General features: G+C 46.4%; 1 protein-coding gene across 1 annotated transcript; it reads right to left on the reverse strand.

The window, feature by feature from the left end:
- Positions 1-17683: 17683 nt before the first annotated feature.
- On the reverse strand, positions 17684-18321 carry LOC128591498 (cytochrome c, somatic). The gene has a single exon (XM_053598995.1). It carries the CDS (start codon positions 18255-18257, stop codon positions 17940-17942), a length of 318 nt encoding a protein of 105 aa, XP_053454970.1. The 5' UTR covers positions 18258-18321; the 3' UTR covers positions 17684-17939.
- Between the last annotated feature and the right edge of the window lie 1172 nt (positions 18322-19493).

Genomic DNA, 19493 nt, shown 5'->3' on the forward strand with positions numbered 1-19493 from the left:
TAGGTGCCTCTTACGATCGACGTTTGTAGTTCCTTGAGGTCCCTTCCTTTAAATGGGATGCCCCCGGCTGTCATTGCGTAGAGGATGACCCCAAGGCTCCAGATTTCTGCCTCTGGTCCCTTGTAGTTCTCACACAGGAAAAGTTCAGGGGCCAAATAAGGGGGGGTCCCACAAAAGTTTGTGAACATCTTACCTTCGCTGAAGGGTGAAGCCCTGCCAAAGTCAGCTAGTTTCACATTGGTTTGTGAATCTAATAACACGTTCTCAAGTTTCAGGTCCCTGTGTACGATGCCGTTTTGGTGAAGGTACTCCATGGCTTTCAGTAGCTACAAGAATATGGCTCGGGCCTCCCCCTCCTCCATGGGACCGGATGTGATTATTCTCTTACGCAGGTCACCACCACCTGCGAGTTCCATAATTAGATACATATTTTCCTTACCCTCTCTGACCTCCAGCAGCTTGATGATATGTGGATGGTCCAGTCTCTTCATGATGTCAGGCTCTGCAGACACAGGCATGAGGCCAGCAATACGGCGTTTGTCGATGATCTTCACCGCCACCTCACTGCCAGTTCCACGGTGCCGGGCCAGCTTCACCTCACCAAAGCTGCCCTGGCCAATGGTCGTTAAGAGCTCGTAGTCCTGGAGGACCTCCTTGTCCAGAGACACGGAGGACGCCCCAGGCGCCATGGGGGAGCCTGACTGCTCTACCACTATGCTAGATAAGCTACACTAAATAAACAACAACAACAACAACTAATACTATGCTAAGAACACTAACAAACTACACTAACTGGGGCACTAAATAGGCTAACACTACTAAGGAAAGCTAACTGGGATAAAAATAATATGTGAACTTACGCTAACAAAACAAATAACACTGTGCTAAGACTGCTATCTACACTATGCTAAACTACTCACTGGGATAACTGCAAGCACTACGATCAAGGAAACACGCTAGCTGAGGTCAAGTCCACAGGTCACCAAAAGAGCTTCCTGGGCTATAAGGACCAAAGAGCCAGGCCCAGACAGGGGCTTATATAGGGTTTAGCCTCAATGGGTCTCTATGAGGTCAGAGGCTCAGAGAAATGGACCAATCACGGCTGGGCACAACACAGGGTGGAGGTTTTTTACCTTATGTGGGGGCAAAAGCATTTTCCTCTTGAAAGAGAAACAAGTGCTTCTTGTTTCCGTGGGTTATAGAGATTGATATTTGATGATTTAGAAATGAAACCCTTTACAATGTTTCCATGGCCTTCTCACGTATAGTTGGAAAACCTATAATAACTTTAGGTTTTTAGAGACCTCATCATGTTCTCAGCATCCTTGTGGATCAGAGCCCCAGACTGGAACAGAACTGTGCACAGTAGCATGGGTCAGTCTACTGCCCTGTATCCACACAATGGCATAATCTCTGGAAATGTGCATAGGGATGTGCAATGTGTCACAGCCCAGGAAGCTCGGGGACGACATGGAGCTGAGGAAGCCAGATACAGAAGAGTTTAGCTGCAGCATCAAGCAAAATTAGGCTTGCTGGTAGAAGTCAGGACAGGGGTTTCCTTAGTGGGGAGAGGCTACACATCAGATGGGTCTCCAGGCGACTTTGGGGTGCTGATAATCTGTTTCTTGATCTGGGTGCTAGAAGACAGGGTATGTTCAATATGTGGCAACAAATGTAAGTTGTCTATTCATGGGAATCATACTTACATTTAAAATGTTTAAGTTAAAATCATGAGACTGCCTGTCAGCCTAGGATGAAAGAGGGACCCTCAGCCTGCAGTGCCTTCTTCACAAAGGGCATGTTCGGGGTGACCGTGTGGTTCTCCCCTTGCTGCAGGGAGGCTGTCACCAGGCTCTAATTGCTGTAATGGCCTCAGGGTAACAGCCGAGGCCCAGGGATCCAACAGGTTCCTGGTGAGCTACAACATGGCCATGGCTACCTGAGAGGTGGGATCACCATCCCTGCCTGCCTGCCCCTCATGGTGCGCGGGGGGCCCGGCCCACACCCACCCCCACCCAACTCCTTCCCTAGTGAGAATTGTTCATTTGCTCTGGCATGCCTCCCTCTGCCTGGGACTTCCTGGCTGAAAACAGGAACTGATGTAAAGAAGCAAAACTCCCCCCAGGGGGCAATGGGTGCTGACACCCACGTGTTCACATAGGACCGTGCTGGGATGGCTTGGCAGGGTGCTAACCTGACAGGCTGTGTTGACCAAGGCAGAAATGTGGGTTTTAAAGGCCTTGAAATGTATTTGACAGGGGTCAGGAGAGAGGGCCCTTCGGGTCCACTCCAGTCCCCTTCAGAATCCTCACACAGTTCCAGAACTGGACAGTGGCCTTTGGTGTCTTAGATTCTGAGGCCTCTACAAACCTGGGTCTGGGAGATTCTGCCCCTTGTCTGATGTCCGTGAATCCTTCTTCCCATCTGAGGAGGGAGGAGGCCATGACATGTGTAGTTTGGGGCACACAGGCTCAGCTCCGCACCAGCCCTGAGGCTGCATCCGGGTCTCACACGCAGCAGCTCTGTGCTGTGGCTCCTTTAACTTCTCTGGGCCTCACACCTCCCCCTCCCCACTGTGAAATGGGGCTGAGGCCGCAACTACCTCATAGGCTGTTGTGAGGATTACTGAACGAATACAAGGAGTGGGTGTAGAGAGGAGCCTGGGAGGTAGTGAGTGCTCATGAGGGTCAGTCAGTAAAACATGACAACAAAGACCTGGGCCTCCTCCCAAACGTGGTCATGGGAGATTCTCCCAGGGGCTGCCGCACAGCAGGCTGGTGAATGGACTTGTTCTTCCTGTGTCTGAACCCTGCCTTGTCCACAGGAGGCCCAGATAGGGTTAGCTGCTGGGAGTTCCTGCTCCTGGGGGAGCCCCCAAGCTCCTGGCTGGGCCAGGCAGCCCTCACACTTCCTGCCACCCAGGATCAGGTAATGCTGGTCCCCAGGGTGTGTGATGTTTGTTTCTCCATCTGTCCCATTAGAGCCCAGCTCAGTGACCTTAGGACCTTTCATCTCTGCACCTGTATATATGAGCCCAGTGCCTGATACAGAGCAGAGATCAACCATTGGGTGGTTTTGTTCAGGGTGAATGAGTGAGAAAATGTGCCCAGGGTCACCCAGCAGGGAAGAAACCAAGGCCTCCTGATCCTCAGAGCAAACTCAGGAGCCTCTTACAGGTGTCTGCTGTGAGCAGAGGCCCACACAGCTCCTCCTGCCCAGCCATCCAGTTATGCAGCACCTGTCTATACGACCTCACTGTCTCTGCTCTAGGCCAGATGCCGCCCCAGAGCCAAAAACACAGAAACCTTTGTCCCATGACCTGACACTCAAGCAGAGAGAGGGAGAGGCAGAGGGAGATAGGCCACAAATTTTGATAGAAATTTCAGCTAGGACAGTAGGCATTTTTGGCAACACTCTGCTATACCTTCGGAGAGATGGAGCTTTTCAGCAGTGCCCTGGGGAGGGGGAAGTTCAGGGCCCTTCCTGGCTACTTGGCTGGAGCATCAGAGGCCAAGCTTGAGCTCACTGTTGCTATCTGGATGTAAGGGTCAGAAAAAGGTTGATGTGTCCCTTAGCATTCCTGGCTTGCTAAGTAGACAAATTTACCTGGAACAAACCCCCAAATCACAGGGCCTTAACCAATAGAGACGTTTCTGTGTCACATGTGACATTTCATACAGTGGTACTTTGTCTGCTCCTTATTCATAAGGGATCCAGACTGTGTCTTTCTACGTCATCATACTATTATATTACGTGGCTTACATCCTTCAGGGGACTCAGGATCTAAAATGCTTGCTGGAGCTCCACCCATCACATCTGCATTCACATAGTCTCAAAGGGAATGACCTGACATTTTAGCTGACCTCGTTTTTTTTGTTGTTGTTGTTGTTATTAGCCTTGCCAGGAGTTTAGAACTATTTTTCTCTACATTGCACTCATCAGAAGTTTGCTCATTAGCCACCCCTAGAGGCAAGATAAGCTGGGAAAGTTTTTTCCTGGACAATTTACTACCCTAAAGAAAAGAAGATTCCTTCCATAAGGAAGAGAGGAGTGTGGAAACTTGGAAGGCAGCTCACAGCCATTGCTGCCACCTGTATTTGCTGGTCCATGTGTCCGTTCACCACTCTGCAGCCAGGCCTGACCACTGCTCATTGTGAGCTCACTGCTCTCCTTCAAGCCTGCACAGACATTTGTGAGGTCAGAACTAGAGGCTTAGGCAGGACAAACTCCAGTGGCCCAGGGTGTGGCAGATCTGTCTGGCTCTGGGACCTGTGCTTCTTTGTTCCAAGTCACTTCCATAAAATCCCTACAGGCAAAAGTTGAGTTGATGACCTCCCACAAATCTTAGCTCCTCATGGAATCCTCCTCAGGGCATGTTAACTCTGATAATGCACCTCGTTTCAGCAGACACAGTTTGGGGTTTTATCATTTTTTTTTTAATTTCCATTATGAGAGTACAATCAATTAGGGTACAATCTTGGCATTTGTTAAGTAAAGTCCCTGTTGTGGTTGTATCCTGCACCAGGAGGGTGCCATACACTCTTACACGGGGCCCGTTCACTAGGAACCACCAGTCTCCCTCCCTCTCCTCCTTCCCCTCTCTGCTCCTCCCAACTGGAATTTAAGGGGAAGGAGGTAATTTCAGCCGAATTTACAAGGCTTTGTGGATGTGAAAGTTGTGTCCATTTTTCCTCCAGAAAGACTGTAGACAGACATTTTTCCAGGTCTTATTGTTTATCCTGAACACTCAGGAAAGACTTGAGGCTTAAAAAGACACACTCGAAAAGACAAATTTTACATTGCCTTTTGTTGTTTTTGGTTCCTCAAAGGTTTGTGCAAAGAGAAATCCACAAGGGTAGGAGATGGGGGTTGGCAAGAGAAAAACAGCAGGCAGAGACATTTTCTGCCTATTTGAAAAACTATGAGTTAATCCTTTTCATACTATTTCACTATAAGGACTGACCATCCTTACCTGTAGGTTTGCGCAAGATGTGACAGACAAAATTTAAACCCAGATTTGTGACACTAGTGCTGGAGGTCACAACCCACAAATGAACCCTTTCCACCTCTCTGCTGCTAAGACAAAGACACAAAGGATCTGGCCAGCCACCCCCTACCTGACAGCAATTCAGGCCAAAGACCCTAACTTTCTGGCAACTGTGGAATTTGTCCAAGCTCTATGGCCCCATATAAAAGGCATCTCTAACTGCCACTGGGTACAGATGCCACCTTTGCATTGCTTGGGCAGATCATCCTTCCCTTTCAATAAACCTGACCTGAACATCTCCACTCCAGTCTCTTCTTTGGGTACCACCGCTTACACCTATCTTCTAGGTCTGGTGCTTTTCATATATTATCAGAGTAACTTTTTATACAGCAAGTAAAACCAGTTATGAGCCTTCATTGTTCCTAAAATCTCTTTGAACCCATTCCCCCCCCCCCAGTTCATGATTCCTTTTCATCATTCTTTGAACATCAAGTGGGACCTCATCTACTCTGCATATTGCAAGCATACATGTGAAATATATTAATAGTAGAGTATATATGTCTAAACACAACAATTAAATAAGGGAGGTGACTGATATGTTAACCAGTTTGCTGTAAACATTCCAAATTGCACAAAATTTCAAAAGTACACATGCTGGCATGGATGCAGAGAGAAAGGAACGCTTCTACACGGCTGGTGGGAAGGCAAGCTAATACAATCTTCTGGAACTAAGTTTGGAGAACACTCAAGGAACTAAAGGTAGACCTACCATTTGATCCTGCAATTCCTCTACTAGGTATACACTCAAAAATTATTTTATAACAAAGACATTTTCACCAGAATGTTTATTGCAGCCCAATTCATAATAGCCAAGACACGGACACAGCCCAAGTGCCTATCGACCCATGAATGATTAACAATTGTGGTATGTGTAAACCATGGAATACTATGGAGCCATAGACTTTACATCTTTTATGTTTACCTGGATGGAGCTGGAACATATTCTTCTTAGTAAAGTATCTCAAAATGCAAAAAAAGTATCCAATGTACTCAATACTACTAAGAAATCAATATATAATCACCTACACTTTCATACGAATGGCAAAACATAACTACAGTCCAGAAAGTAGAAGGGAAAAGGAGAGAGAGGGGAGGGGAGGGGGGACATGGGAGGACGGAGGGTATTTGGGGAGACCACATCTAATGTGCATGATGCAACGGTACATTTCAAAACTATTAAGAAATGAGTATAATTGTGACGACGTGTTACTTAGCTCAATGTAAACATTTCACATTGCATATCGAAGCAGTACACTGAACCCCATAAACGCATCAATGTACAAAGTTATGATTTAATAAAAAATAATTGAAAAAACAAATTATTTTTCAGAGTACAGCTTTTTTTCCATTAACAGGCTCCACCCCTGAATGGGCTCTGTTAATGGACAAAGAAGGTCCGGCCACCTATCACTGTCCAGCCAATACGCAGAGTCGCAGGTGCACAAAGTCTATGAGTGAGAGAGCATTGTTGAAACTGTCAACAATAAGATATTCCCACTGAATGTAGTCACTCCTCATTTGAACAGTTGAAGTGATGCACTATGATTTTTTTTTTTCAGAGTGCTATTTACATCAAAGTATTCACAACTTCTCCTTTTTTGTAAACATCCATCGGATTGTCTTCTGGAATGGTAGTAAAAGCACACAGTGAACCCTCTTCCCAGTGACACAACCATTTCAGTGCTGAAACTTATTTTTTAAAAAATTAAAAATCTTTGAAAATGTTCTTAATGATATACAGAAAATGGAGAGACATTGAAAAACGTACTAAGCCTTGGTAAGAACAATGAGAGTATGTGACATTTGTGCTATAATATTCTTCCTCTACCCTTTCCCTCCCCACCTCAGTGCGACAGAAACTCTACTGCAGACAAGTGCAGCCAAGGAGATGGGTATCTTCCTTCCATAGCTCGCAGTCCAGAGCTACTGTTTAATCCCAGGGGATGCTGCCACTGGCACCTCCTGTCCACTGTCTCCCCTGCCTTGTGGTACAAAAGCTCCATTCTGGGCAAGTGTTGCCAAGAGGACTGGTCTCCTTTGCCCCACCCAGTGCTTACTCTTGCAGTAGGAGCTCTACTCAGGTATGGCAGACCAAGAATATGGGGCCATCTTGCTTATATGGTGGGAGTTACTCTCCAAGTAGAGCAAGCTGAGACCAGGGTCTGCCATCCTTGCCTAAAGCCCTGCTCATAGACCAAGAATGTCACTCTGGGAGAAGCAGACACTGTCCCCACCTCCAGCTCCATTACATTGAAACAGAGATTCTGCCCCAGGAGGCAGGTAGATCATAAGAATACAGAGCTCCATAGGTCCTCCTAAGGGGGGATGTACTTTATTTAGAACAAAAAGTGGGGAAGTTCATGCTTAGAGGTATTTTCAAAACAATGAAGATCTTTGGCCAGTGACTATTAAGTAGTGGCACCCTTAGTCTGGTAGGTCCATGATACTCGGGCTGGTAGAGCTATATGATACTCATATCACAAGTCAAATGGTAGACTGGCTCAATGTTTAAAAGAGAATACCAGAAGAAAAAGGCAGTCAGGAGGAGAAATTTTGAGTCTGAGAACCTCAAAAACGGAAAATTCTGCCCTTGAAAATGGGCCCTACCTTAATTGAATGAACCAGTGGATCAACTTATGCTCCAGTGCTTATTCTTTATTGTCAAAAACAATAAAGAAATCAGGTAACATTAGCTTACAAAACAGCTGCGTGTAAGTGATATCAAAACGGATATACCAGCTCTTATCTAGGAAGACTTTCTGCTGACCCCTCTGAGCACTGACATAAAATTGTACACTTATTAAATTAAAAAAGCAAGAATACAATAAAATTAAGTCAGATAAAAATTATAAACATTTTACTAAACTTTCAATTTTAAATTTTTAACTTTAAAAATTAAGTGAGATATTCACTTAAAGGGAAAAACAGCAGGTCATATGAACTTACCTGGAAAGGAGCCTAAAGTTAGCTAAGACTTCAAAGCAGAGATCATAAATATCTTCAAAGAAATAAAGGAAAATATGCTTGCTGGAACATTTACTTACTACGATTGTTAAAGGCCACCAGCCATCAGCAGGGGTCAGTGTGGGAGAAGGCACAGAGCGGTTCCTAAAGAGTCCTTGTTACTGATCAATGAATTGGCATTATAATCCCTGGTGGGAAAAAGGAGAAGAAAGCTGCTCAAGAATGGTGCCACCCTTCTCAGCAGTCCTGAGGTGGTAAATAAAGGTACTGATGGATTCCAGAGCATCCTTGGGTGGAACAGCCAGTGGCTGCCAAGAGCATCATGTCAATATGGTCTGGCCCTCACCTTCAGATCAGGAAAAAAACAAAAGGCAGAATCAACAGGATAGGTCAGCAATATGTGACCTCAGTGCAAGAGGGAAGGTCCACGTCTACATGCTTTGACCCAGCCACTTCTGCCTGTGGACATGAGAACCGTGCTGAAATCTGGAAGAACAGCTACTTCCGAGCCCGGGGGCCTCAGGCCAATGTTCATCTCCTCTCTGTCAGTGCACTCCTTTACTGTGGCTGCGTAACAAATGAATGCAAACTTGGTAGCCTAAAACAGTACCCATGTAGTCTCTTACAGTTCTAGAGGCCAGACGTCCAGAAGACTTCACCCATCAGGCCAAAGTCAAGTCACTGACAGGCAGGGCTGGGTTCGTCTGAAAGCGTGGACATAGAACTCTGCTCTGTATGGTTTTCACGCCCTGGGGGATCCCCGCATTCTTGCTCCTTGCCTCTTCCTACATCACCCCCGTCTCTGTTCACATCACCTTCTCTTCTGTGCCTCCCTCTCAGAATGACACATGTGACTATATCGACAGACCACCCAGATAATCCAGCGGAGATGATCACAAGATCCTTATTCCGATCTCCAAGTCCATTTTGCTGCAGCAAGTAACACTTACAGACTCAGGGATTAGGGACCAGATAGCTTTGGCCATTAGACAACCTGCCATGCTCACTTTACTCCTATGGGCAGCAGGAATCTGCCTGTCTCCTCACAGGGTTGTTGTAATGATTACCACTCTCAGACATAGGCCCCTCTTTCTCTTCATGGGATCAAACTGGGTTGAAATCCTAGTTCCATCACTGCATAGTAAAGAACTTGGCCTTGCCCACAGAGAGCTCTGTCTTCTGTCCTTGGCATCAGCTCAAGCTCCATAAACAGCAGTCTCGGTTCTGAGTCCAGAGAGAAATCTGTTCTGGCCAATAAGCTATCACCCCAAAAGTATATATTTCTTGGACAAAGTTAAGTAGTTGAGTGTCCAGTATACAGCAAGTGCTCAATGCATACTTGTGGAAATAGCCTGACCCACAAGTCACTTTTAGTCACTCAAACTAGGGGGAGGTGTGGTCCCTGCTGGGCACCCACCTTGAAATGAAAAGACATTAATTAATGAAACAGGCATGTGATGACCCAGGCAACATCTAAAAATGGGAGTGGGCGTGCATTTTCTGTCATCTAGGATTTAGAAAGTAGCCACAGGGAGACATGGAAAGAAGATTGTCCTGAGGATAAACCCCAGGACTTCACCCGGGGAGACCCAAGGGGAAGGTTCTGTTCCTCAGGAGCACAGAATGCAGAGGGGAGTACCATGACGTGATGGAAAGGCACAAGCCTGAGCCAGCCAGACCTTGGGACTCAATCCCTGTGTGATCTGGAGCAAGTCGGTCCAACTCTGAGCCTCAGTTTCCTTGTCTGTAAAATGGGCCACCTCACTCTCAAAGCTGCGCGGTGTGTCATGTCTGCGTGTAATGATCTGTACGGCAGGTACTGAGCACATAATCCATGCTCTTCAGAACTGACCACGTTCCAGGCACTGAGCTCGCCCAGAGCAGGGGCTCACAACTGTGGTGATAACATTAGCGGCCAGGCCTTAGGCAGACAATGGCATACCGGGCAGTTCTGGGATAGCACTGCCGAAGGAGAGAGGGTTCTGTGGTTAGGCCTGGAGATGTGCAGGTGCAGCAGGAGAGAGGCCCTGTGTTCACGGGCTCCCAGCACTAGAAATGCCCCCCAAAAAGGTTTTTTGGCCTCTTTTGTGCAGTGGAATCTGTGTCCAATGCTTCTAACCAGAGAAGGGCATCTCCAAGATCTGGGAAGTTTGATGAAATAGCAAATGATCAAAGCAGACCAGGACAGTCCTGCCCAGCCTGTCCCTCACCCGCACTGAGCTGCACCTACCCATGGGTGAGTGACCCATTTCTGGAGGGACTCTCTGGGGCTCTAGGACCCCTGTGGACCCCCCGAGTGCTCAGCTTACACTGCCGATGGTCCTTGTGTTACCAAACCAAAGTTGGGGGTTCCTTGTTTTTCACCAAACAAAAGTAAATTACGGAGACAAGGAGGATTTTCAAGCAGAAAGTATTTCTTACAGTGAACAACTCTACTGAGAGGAGGGAGGTACAAACTGCCCCAAATCTGCCTCCCTGTGTCTCCTGGAGGTGAAAATGAACAATGCACCAGGGCAGTGAACAATGTTACGGGTCTGGGGTGGAGCTCAGGGCACACGAGCTCAGTGAGAAATCACACCAGGACACACATCTCACGAACAAAGTATGCATGATTCTCTCTCAGAGTGGGGATGTTAGTGTTCTAAAGGGCTCGGGGGTAATATTGGTCATTCTTTCAGCCTGTGCGCAGGATCGGGGGGTCCTCGGGGACAATCTATGGTGCTGCATCACTTATCGTGTCTTCTCCCTACACACAGGGAGTGGAAGGCTCTGCACTGATCTCATGGCTACAGGGACATTCCACCTTCTGGGAAAGAAACTGAAAAGGGAAAGCCTAAGAGCCGCAGACAGTCACAAAGTTCTGCTCAGCAATTCTTCCTGGCATCGGAACCTGAAACATCAAAGAAAACAAAACATAAAACCATAAAAAATGTTTTCTTCCTTTTGGAGCTGGTTACAGTGTACCTCTGGGCCGCTCTCTCCTCCTATGGCCAGGGACTCTGCTCACAGGGGTGTACATGGCAGGGTCCCCCGGTCCTTCCGCCTGTGTTTGCTGAGCACCTCCCAGCTCAGGAAGCAGAGTTGGGGACTGAGGGCTGTGGCCCAGTGAGGGAGTTCAGGACACTCACACACCAGCTGAAATCTGGACGGAAGCAGGAAGCCTTCCCTGTGGCCCTGCCCGATGCTGAACCCAGGGAGATACCAGCTGCGTTCTCTGGCTGCACTGAGGTGGGACTGCTGACAGCCAGTCTCAGTGGTGGAGATGGCTGTGTCTCCTTAGGTCTCATAGACTAAAACAGCCTGCACACCTGAGTCCAGGAAAGGCACATGGACACTGGATGTCCGCCCCTTTGCCAACCCTGACACAATCCCTCCCTTCTGATTTGAGGTCTCAAATTTGAAAACAGATAACTGAGCCTGCTGAAACCATATGACCTTTCAGAGTTAACAGGCCCTGAACAAATTTCCAAGGAGGAGCTGAGATTTGTGGGAGGATACTGACTCAACTTTTGGCTTTAGGGTCTTATGGAAGTGCCTTGGAACAAAGAAGCACAGGTCCTAGAGCCACACAGATCTCCTACACACCCTGCCACTGGAGGCTTTCCTGCCTAGCCTCTAGTTCTGACTTCACAAATGACCGTGCAGGCTTGAAGGAAAGCAGTGAGCTCACAATAAGCAGCGGTCAGGACTGGCTGCACAGTGGACTGACCCATGAACCCACAAATACAGGTGGCAGCAATGGCTGTTAACTGTGCTCCAAAGTTTGCACACTTCTGTCGCTGCTGCTGTATCACCCATTACCTTTGTCAGTGCCCACTCTGGCACCCTGTCACCACACGAAGGGAACATCCGGGACACAGATTAGAAGTACAAATGCTTGCAGGAGATGGACTTTCCATGGGTACAGGGAAGACCCGGGTAACCCCTGCCGTGGCCTTTTATTGAAACATTACACAACAGGTGTGGGGGCCCATGTGCAGGAGCTACGTGCTGAATGATCGCTATGTGCTCTTTCCCTCCTAGGAGCTCAGCTCCCACCCGGATGCACCACAAATGTTCAAAGTATAACACCTGCTTGCTAACAAGTGGCCAATCTTATCTCATTAAACACGGCTTAATGAGATTTGATTGAGGGCTGGTCTCCAGGCTACAAAACATCTCCATGCCAGCCAGGAGATTGTCCCACTCCCAGCACCTCCCTTGTGTACCAGTGAGTGCTCTGACAAGCCTGGTGCTCAGTCTCCTACATATCCCCCTTTTTCTGTTTAAGATATTCTTGTATCTTAAACAGACAGACAGTTTCTGTTTAAGAAGAGAAACCCGCAGTTGTCTGTCTCATCCATTGTTCTCATGGACTAGCTCTCCTTCTAGCCAGGTAAAAGAACGAAAAGCACAGAATAATTAACAGAATTACACCACTGAAACCAGTTAGAGCCTTCACAGAAGGAGAAGGAGAAGTTGTAGCCACACTGTTGAAAGTGTTTAGAACTTGAATTTTTGTGACAGATTACACTTTTAGAGGTGAGAGGACTGGGGATCTCTCCCACAAATCAGGATGTGTTGCTCCCACCAGCCCTAAGGGAAGGCATACTTCCTCCCTGCCAAACAATATGGGAACGGTTGGTCATGGCAGTAATAATATTGGTCTTACACATTTCCTCACCTAACTGTCCATTTCGGGCTGACCCATAGGGTCCCCAATTAATGACGCTTCCACAGGAAGTATTAACAAATGCCTGAGGGTTTTTTGTTGTTTGTTTTTTAACCTCTGCGTGCTGTCCACGGCTCCCATTCAGATAAATGAGCAGCAGCAGGCACAGCACAGATGGAAAGTCAGGTGGGGAAAGGACAGTGTCCATGAGATCATGGCCTTTCCCAGCTGAAGTCTGCAGAAGCACTAGATAAGTTCAATGTTCTCACCTTTGCTGACACCAGTGCAACTATTGTCAGGAACCAGAAGTCTGCTGATTCACCTCGTTGTGTCCCCAAATCTCCATCTGCTGCTGACAGTCTTCTGACGGAGAAGTGGACCTAGTGACACATGCTAACTAGCACAAAAACTAGCTGCTTTCTTTATGACCTTGTTAAAGTCCAGAAGGTGTGTACTGAGCTCATCTGGGCCTAGAGAATATGGGCTCCCTAAGTGGTGGAATTCTCTATCAATCCTCCCTTTCTGAACAGTGGATCATGAATGGAATTTTCCCTTCTCAGGGCCTCGTACCTCAAGGAGCATATATGAGAAAAAGCCACGGTTCTGGGGTGCAGAAAACCGTGCCCCTTCACCTTTTTACCCCTGGGGCATACGCCTGGGGGTTACATTTTCCTTGTTTCCTTTGCTCACTGAATGAGAAATTGCTTTTCTCACAAGTATTCTGATTTCTTTCTTTTTTTTCCCCAACTTTTCTCATACCCCCTAGCTTCCCACGATTATGGCACTTAGTGATTTTAACTGTGACACTATTCAACTGGTCCTCTGACTATTTAATCTGAGTTTTTATTTTTTTAGGCCATTGTTCTCACTTTGGCTCAACTAAACTCCCTAAACTATGTTTTGTGCCTCAGGCTCTTTCTTTTAAGTTGCTATTTAGTTCCCTTGATGAAATTTTTCTGTTTGCCAAAGGGCCCACTTACTCTGAGTGGCACTTCCCCTTTTGTTTGTTTTTTCTTTTTTTTTTTTTTGTTTGTTTGATTTTACTGTTTGCCAAACATCCCACTTATTCTGTGCAGCACTTCCTCATGGGGTTTTTTTTGTTTGTTTGTTTGTCTGTTTGTTTTTACTGTTTGCCAAAGGGCCCACTTACTCTGAGTGGCACAGCCCCTTTGGCTCTAAGGACAGGAAATTACCCTTTGCTTCCCCATAATCTACCTGTTGTCATTTGCTGAAGGTTTCACTTACTCTGAATAGAGTTTCCCCTCTTGGTCAGTGACTGGATCCAGATCCTACTGACTATGCCCTTACGCCGGTGCCACTCTGGCACCCATTACCTTTTTTGTTGCCTGCTGTGGCACCCCGTGACCACACAACGGGAACAGCCAGGACACAGATTAGAAGTAAAAATGCTTACAACAGATGGACTTCCCATAGATACAGGGAAGCCCCAAGTAACCTCTGCCGTGGCCTTTTATTGAATCTTTATACAACAGGTGTGGAAGCCCACATACAGGAGCTGCATGCTTAATGATCACTTTGTTCTCTTTCCCCACAGGCTCAACTCCCACCCTGATGCACCACAATTGTTCTAAGTATAACACGTCCTTGCTAACAAGTGATCAATCTTATCTCATTAAAGCATTCAGTTGCTCGAGGGCTTGTCTCAGGGCTGCAAAACATCTCCATGCTGGCAAGCAGGTTGTCCCGCTCCCAGCTCCTCCCTCAAGTACCTGTGAGTGCTCTGAAAAGCCTGGGCTCAGTCTCCTACACAATTCCCTCTTCCTTAAGGAAAGAACCTCAACTTTTTTTTTTATTTACACTTTTTGACAAGGGTCAGGTTTTGAACACGCTACCTCCGATATATGTGGCTGGCATCCTACTCCTTTGAGCCATAGGTGCCGCCCAGAACCTCCATTTTTTAGGGTAGTAAATTGCCCAGGAAAACCTTTCCAGCTTATCTTGCCTCTAGGTATGGATAACAGGCAAACTTTTCATCAATGAGATGTAGAGAGAAATTGTTCTAAGCTCCTGGCAAGGCTAATAACAAAATACTAGGTCAGCTGAAACATGAGGTCTTTCCCTTTGAGGCTATGTGGAAAGCAGATGTGACAGCTGGAGCTCCAGCAAGCGTTTTAGACCCTGAGCTCCCTAAAGGATGTAAGCCCCTGAATAGCATGATGACATGGAAGGACAGAAGTCTGCATCCCTTCCAAATAAGGAGCACCAAACTACCCATACATGAAATGTCACATGTGACAGAGAAATATGCTTCTCTATCCCTGTCATTTTGGGGTTTGTGCTTAGTAAATTGACTTAACTCATCTTTATATTTGTCCAATCAGGAATCCACCATGCTAAGGACACATCTATCTTATTCTGACCCTTACATCTCAGAAAGCAGCCGTGAGTTCAAGCTTGGCCTGTGTGAATCCAGCCAAGCAGCCAGGATGGGCCATGAAAATCCCCCTCCTCAGGGTCCTGCTAAAAATTTTCATCTTTCTGTAAGTGTGGCAGGGTGTTGCCAAAAATGCCAGTGTTCTTAGCTTGGATTTCTCTCATCAGTTTGTGGCCTGTCTCCCTCCCTCTCTCTCTGCCTGAGTGTCAGGTCATGGGACAAAGTTTTGTATGTCCTTTATGCTCTGGGGCATCTCCTGGCCTAGAGCAGAAACAGGGAGGTGTCACAGCCACGTGCTGCGTATCTGGATGGCTGGGCAGGAGGAGCAAGGATGTGACTTTGGTTGGTCTCTGGTCTGTATCAGGCACTGGGCCTACATATACAGGTGCAGAGATGACAGGTCCTAAAGTCACTGAGCTGGCCTCTGATGGGACGGAGACAGAAACAAACATCACACACCATGGGGACCAGCACTGCTGACCCTGAATGATAGGAAATGTGAGGCTGCCTAGCTCAGCTCAAAGCTTGAGGGCTCCCCCAGGAAAAGAAACTCCCACCAGCTCACCCCCTCTGGGCCTCTTGTGGATGATGCAGGGTTCAGATACAGGAAGAATAGGCACATTTACCAGCCTGCTGAGTGGCAGCCCCTGTGTGAAGACTCCACAACCACCCTTGGGAGGAGGCCCAGGTCTTTGTCCTCATGTTTTGCTGACTGGCCCTCACTGAGTGCTCACTACCTCCCAGGCTGCTTTCTATGCCAATTGCACTTATTGACTCAATAATCCTCACCACAGCCTAGGAGGTAGCTGAGGTCTCAACCCTATTTTACAGGTGGGGACCATGAAATCCAGAGAAGTTAAATGAGCCACAGCACGGAGCTGCTGTGTGTCAGACCTGAGCACAGCCTTAGGCTGGTGTGAAGCCTCCTTCCTCACATGGGAAGAGGGATTTACAGACATCAGGTAAGGGACAGAATCCACCCTAGACCCAGCTGTTGGGAAGCTTCGTAATCTAACACACCAAAGGCCACTGTCCCAGATCTGGGACTGTATGGGGATTTTGAGGGGTTTCGAGTGGACCAGAAGCATCCCTCTGTCCTGACCCCTGTCGGAAAAATTTCAAAGTATTTGGCGTCCACACTCCTGTCTTGGTCAGGACAGTCTGGCAGATCAGTGCCCTGCCGACCCTGCCAAACACTGTCCCACGTGAACACGTGAACATCAGTACCCAAAGTCCCCTGCAGGGGATGCTCTGCCCTCTACCAGTTTGTGCTTTCAGCACAGTCACGCCAATGCTATTCTGAACAATTGGGTTTTTCTTACAAATTTGTGAGAGCAAATGAGTAATTGACCTCAGGGAAGGAATGGGCAGTTTGAGTGGAGGAGGGGCATGGTCCTGCCTCACCTTAGAGGCAGGTAGGCAGCTATGGTGATCCTGGCACTCAGGGGGAAAATGGCCATGGTGTAGCTCACCAGGAGCATGCTGTAGCCCTGGGCCTTTGCTCTCAACCTTATGCGGCTTCAGTGCTTAGAGCCTGGTGCAGCCTCCCTGCACCAAGGTGAGAAGCACATGGTCACCCCAAATTGCCCTTGGTGCACAGGGCATGACAAGCTGAGGGTTCCTCTCTCATCCTAGCCTTCATAGGCAGTCTGATGATTTTAACTTAAAATTTTTTAATTTAAGTATATTTCACGTAAATATACAACTTACAATATTTGGGCACATATTGCACACAGCCTATATCCAGCACCCAGATCAGGACACAGATTACCAGCACCCCAAAGTCTGCTGAAAACCTAACTGATGTCTAGTCTGTCCCCCCAGGGGAAACCCCTACCCTGATTTCCACCAGAGAAGCCTAATTTTGCTTGATGCTGTAGTTAAACTCTTCTGCATCTGGCTTCCTGGGCTCCATTTTGTTCACGAGCTTCCTCACCTGTCACACATTGCACGTCCTTTATGCATATTACCACATATTAGGCCATTGTGTGGATACAGGGCAGTAGAGTGACCCTGCTACTGTGCACATTTCTGTTCCTTCCAGTCTGGGGCTCTGATCCACAGGGCTGCTAAGAACATCCGGGCACCTTCCTTTCTGAGGGCACATTTAGGAGTTTCTGTTGGGTATGTCCTGAAAAGTGAGACTCCTAGGCCATGGGGCCTGCGTTGTTATTGCCAAATATCTTTCTCAGCGTGGTTCTATCAATTGAAAGTGCTGCTAACAGTTGTCCTTCATCCCTGCCTTTATTTTCCATCAGTGGTTTTTTTTTTTTTTTTTAAATGTTAAATATTTTTTATTTGACATTACACATAAACCACACTAAAATGCCTTTCAATAAATAAAAGGCAGCATTTTAGTAGACCCAAGGAAATTATATTGACGTGATAAAGATCAAAAGTACAAAGTAAACATTGCTACCTTCTCTCCAGCCCTCACCTTTAACAGGCTAATGAACACCAATTAAAACATCAGTGAGTCTTGCTTGGTTCTGAGACAGTGAGGAGATTTCCCCAGTATTTAAATATATTCACATAATCAGTTATATAAATCTTAATATAAAACCAATCTTCAATAGGCTTTGGGATGGCAATTTACTATCTTTGTCAAAAGGTAAACATCGCTAATTAAATATGAACATATCTTTAGAAATGGAAAACAGTGATGCATTTACTGAACTGGAATCACTATCAAAATCCAAAAAACTGATCATATTCATTTAACCACAAGCCAGTCTTAGTTAAACGGGGACTGTCCAACAAAAATATTCTGTCATTCATTCATGATCTGAATTCTGGTAAATGAGACCAATTAAATTATGGTACACATAAAAAAAAGCCGTGAGATATTTCTCTTTTGTAATAAATAAGGCAATGGCCATCTATTACTCATTTGTAGCTTTTTTGAGATAAGCTATCAAGTCTGCCCTTTCTCCCTTCTTCTTAATGCCAGCGAAGATCATTTTTGTTCCAGGGATGTACTTCTTGGGATTCTCCAAATACTCCATCAGTGTATCTTCTCCCCAGGTTATGCCTTTGTTCTTATTGGCGTCTGTGTAAGAGAAGCCAGAAGCCTGACCTGTCTTCCTTCCAAAGAGACCATGGAGATTTGGTCCAGTCTTGTGCTTGCCTCCTTTTTCCACAGTATGGCACTGGGCACACTTCTGAACAAAAATCTTCTTGCCTTTCTCAATATCACCCATATTTAATTCTCTCTTTGGTTGCTAACAGTACTAAAGTTACGAGCTGGAAGCCGGACGTCCTGCCGTCTCTCCATCAGTGGTTTAATTACATTTTAAAACCTTATTCATTTTCATGCTGATAAAATACACCTTTTGCGTGTACAGTTCAGTGGTGTGAAGTACCTGCACACTGTGGTGCAACTGTCACCACCATTTGTCTACACGACTCATGTGTGAAACTGAAACTGCCCTCAATAAATATTAACTCCCCAATTTCTATGCATCCTTCCTGTTCCATGAATATGACTACTCTGGGCACCTCATATAGTGCAATTAGACAATGTTTACCTTTTGATACTGGATCAGCACAATTTCCCCAAGGTTCATCCCTGTGGTAGGTAGCATGTGTCAGAATCTGCCTCCGTGGTAAGTTTGAATAACCTTCCATTGTGTGTACAGACCACATTTGGTTTATCTGTTCATCATCGATGAACACTTGGGTTGCCTCCAACTTTCAGCTATTGTGAATAACGTTGCTATGAACATGGGTGGACTAATACCACTTTGAGATTGTGCTTTCACATGGAATCTGGTTTAACATTTGAGGAACCATCATACCGTGATTCTGTGGTAAGGATTTCTGAGCTAATAAATGAAATGGGTGTGCCACCCTAAGGAGTGTCAAGTGGGTTCTCATTGTGATTTTGCTTTGCAGTACTCTGATGATGAGCGCTGCTGACCATCTTTTCATGACCTTGTTGGGCATTCACATATCACCTTTGGAGAAATAGCCCTTCAGGTCCTTTGGCTATTGCTTAATTGGGTTATTTGTTTAGGAGTTGTCTATAAATTCTAGATATGAACCTCCTAATCAAGTAAATGAAGTGCAGGTATTTTCTCCCATTCCATAGGTTGCCTTTGATCTCTTGTGTACTTTGATACGCAGAGATTTTAGGGGTTTTTTTGTATAGGAGTTGTCTATAAATTCTAGATATGAACCTCCTAATCAGGTAAATGAAGTGCAGGTATTTTCTCCCATTCCATAGGTTGCCTTTGATCTCTTGTGTACTTTGATACACAGAGATTTTGTTTCTTTTTTTTTTTTATCATTTTTATACAGAGTCTCACTTTGTCACCCTGGGTACAGTGCCACGGAATCACTGCCCACAACAACCACAAGCCCTTGGGCTCAAGTGATCCTCTTCTCTCAGGTTCCCAAGTACCTGGGACTACAAGTGACAGTCACAATACCAAGCT

The sequence above is a fragment of the Nycticebus coucang genome, chromosome 8 (genome assembly GCF_027406575.1).
Source record: "Nycticebus coucang isolate mNycCou1 chromosome 8, mNycCou1.pri, whole genome shotgun sequence".
Taxonomy (NCBI): domain Eukaryota; kingdom Metazoa; phylum Chordata; class Mammalia; order Primates; family Lorisidae; genus Nycticebus; species Nycticebus coucang.